Below are 2,148 nucleotides of genomic sequence, written 5' to 3' on the forward strand. Positions count from 1 at the left end.
TGAATGTTCTTGTGGAGACCTACTTCGCTGACATCCCTGCTGAAGCATACAAGACCCTTACTTCCTTGAAGGGTGTGACTGCCTTTGGATTTGATTTGGTTCGTGGCACCAAGACCATTGACTTGATCAAGGCTGGTTTCCCCGAGGGCAAGTATCTCTTTGCTGGTGTTGTTGACGGAAGGAACATCTGGGCCAATGACCTAGCTGCCTCTCTCATCACCTTGCAGTCACTTGAGGGTGTTGTTGGTAAAGGTATGAATCACTTGCCTTATTTCCATCTCTTCTTGTGGATGGCTCAGTGAGAAGTGTTTATTTGTTAACTCGTTTGGTTATGTTATTTGTGTATTGGTGCAGACAAGCTTGTGGTCTCAACCTCTTGCTCTCTTCTCCACACTGCCGTTGACCTTATTAACGAGACTAAGCTCGATGACGAAATCAAGTCGTGGCTAGCTTTTGCTGCTCAGAAGGTTGTTGAAGTTGACGCATTGGCCAAGGCTTTGGCCGGTCAGACAAATGAGGTATTGCAAAGATCTAAGCATGTTTCCTCTAGTGAAGCCTTAATTTGAAAAAAACTAATGCTCTCTAAATCTTTCTCCCTTTCAGAGTTTCTTCACTGCCAACGCCGATGCTTTGTCTTCGAGGAGATCTTCCCCAAGAGTCACCAATGAGTCTGTCCAGAAGGCTGTAAGTTTCTTGCTTTCAAACTCGAGCTTTTACACACATGATGGTTTTCTCTGTAATGATGATTTGTAATTTCTGGTATCCCAGGCTGCTGCTTTGAAGGGATCTGACCATCGCCGTACAACTGAAGTTAGCGCAAGGCTAGATGCTCAGCAGAAGAAGCTCAACCTTCCAATCCTCCCAACCACAACCATCGGATCTTTCCCACAGACCGTGGAACTCAGGAGAGTTCGCCGTGAATACAAGGCGAAGAAGTTAGTCTCTTAATGAAAACCTGTCTGCATTGATTACTTAAGTATGTTGATTGTGATGCTAACTAGAATTTCACTTTGATCTCTCTTCTACTAGAATCTCTGAGGAGGATTACATCAAGGCCATCAAGGAAGAGATCAAGAAAGTTGTTGACATCCAAGAGGACCTTGACATTGATGTTCTTGTTCACGGAGAGCCTGAGGTGAGTTTCTTGCCTGTTACTAAACCGTGAAAATTACTACTCTTCTGTTTCTGACTCGAGCCATGCTTTAACAAAATTGTAGAGAAACGACATGGTTGAGTACTTTGGAGAGCAACTGTCAGGTTTCGCATTCACAGCAAACGGGTGGGTGCAATCCTATGGATCTCGCTGTGTGAAGCCACCGGTTATCTACGGTGACGTGAGCCGCCCCAAGCCAATGACAGTCTTCTGGTCCTCAACAGCTCAGAGCATGACCAAACGTCCAATGAAGGGAATGCTTACTGGTCCAGTCACAATTCTCAACTGGTCTTTTGTCAGAAACGACCAGCCAAGGCACGAAACCTGTTACCAGATTGCTTTGGCCATCAAAGACGAAGTGGAAGACCTGGAGAAGGGCGGTATTGGAGTCATTCAGATCGATGAGGCCGCACTCAGAGAAGGATTGCCTCTTAGGAAAGCCGAACACTCTTTCTACTTAGACTGGGCTGTTCACTCTTTCAGAATCACAAACTGTGGCGTCCAAGACAGCACTCAGGTAACAACACTATACACTTAGAATCTAAAGCACTGATGAAACGAACTTCTAATGGGGTTTTTGTTATCTCTTTCAGATTCACACTCACATGTGTTACTCAAACTTCAACGATATCATCCACTCCATCATCGACATGGACGCTGATGTCATCACCATTGAGAACTCACGTTCAGACGAGAAGCTTCTCTCTGTGTTCCGTGAAGGAGTGAAGTACGGTGCAGGAATCGGTCCAGGTGTTTACGACATTCACTCTCCAAGAATACCATCAACAGAGGAGATTGCAGACAGGATCAACAAAATGCTTGCGGTTCTTGAGCAGAACATTTTGTGGGTAAACCCTGACTGTGGTCTGAAGACAAGGAAGTACACTGAGGTTAAACCAGCACTTAAAGCCGTGGTTGATGCTGCCAAGCTTATCCGCTCGCAGCTCTCTAGTGCCAAGTGAAGAGCTTGAAGATATTGCTTCAATTTCCGGGAT

General features: G+C 45.5%; 1 protein-coding gene across 3 annotated transcripts in view; it reads left to right on the forward strand.

Moving 5' to 3' along the window:
• The window catches only part of LOC104764009 (5-methyltetrahydropteroyltriglutamate--homocysteine methyltransferase 2), a 5,461-nt gene that overhangs the window by 2,609 nt on the left and 704 nt on the right, over positions 1 to 2,148 (forward strand). Inside the window, exons 8-11 of one of the 3 annotated variants that reach the window (XM_010487431.2) lie at positions 769 to 935; positions 1,030 to 1,135; positions 1,218 to 1,670; positions 1,747 to 2,126. In XM_010487431.2, the coding sequence (XP_010485733.1) occupies positions 769 to 935; positions 1,030 to 1,135; positions 1,218 to 1,670; positions 1,747 to 2,115 (1,095 nt within the window). In that variant the 3' untranslated portion in view covers positions 2,116 to 2,126. Of the gene's footprint in view, positions 1 to 768; positions 936 to 1,029; positions 1,136 to 1,217; positions 1,671 to 1,746; positions 2,143 to 2,148 lie in introns of those variants that run through there. The other 2 variants (XM_019241351.1, XM_010487432.2) reach the window with 2 other exon arrangements.

Source organism: Camelina sativa, chromosome 19 (assembly GCF_000633955.1).
Source record: "Camelina sativa cultivar DH55 chromosome 19, Cs, whole genome shotgun sequence".
NCBI lineage: Eukaryota > Viridiplantae > Streptophyta > Magnoliopsida > Brassicales > Brassicaceae > Camelina > Camelina sativa.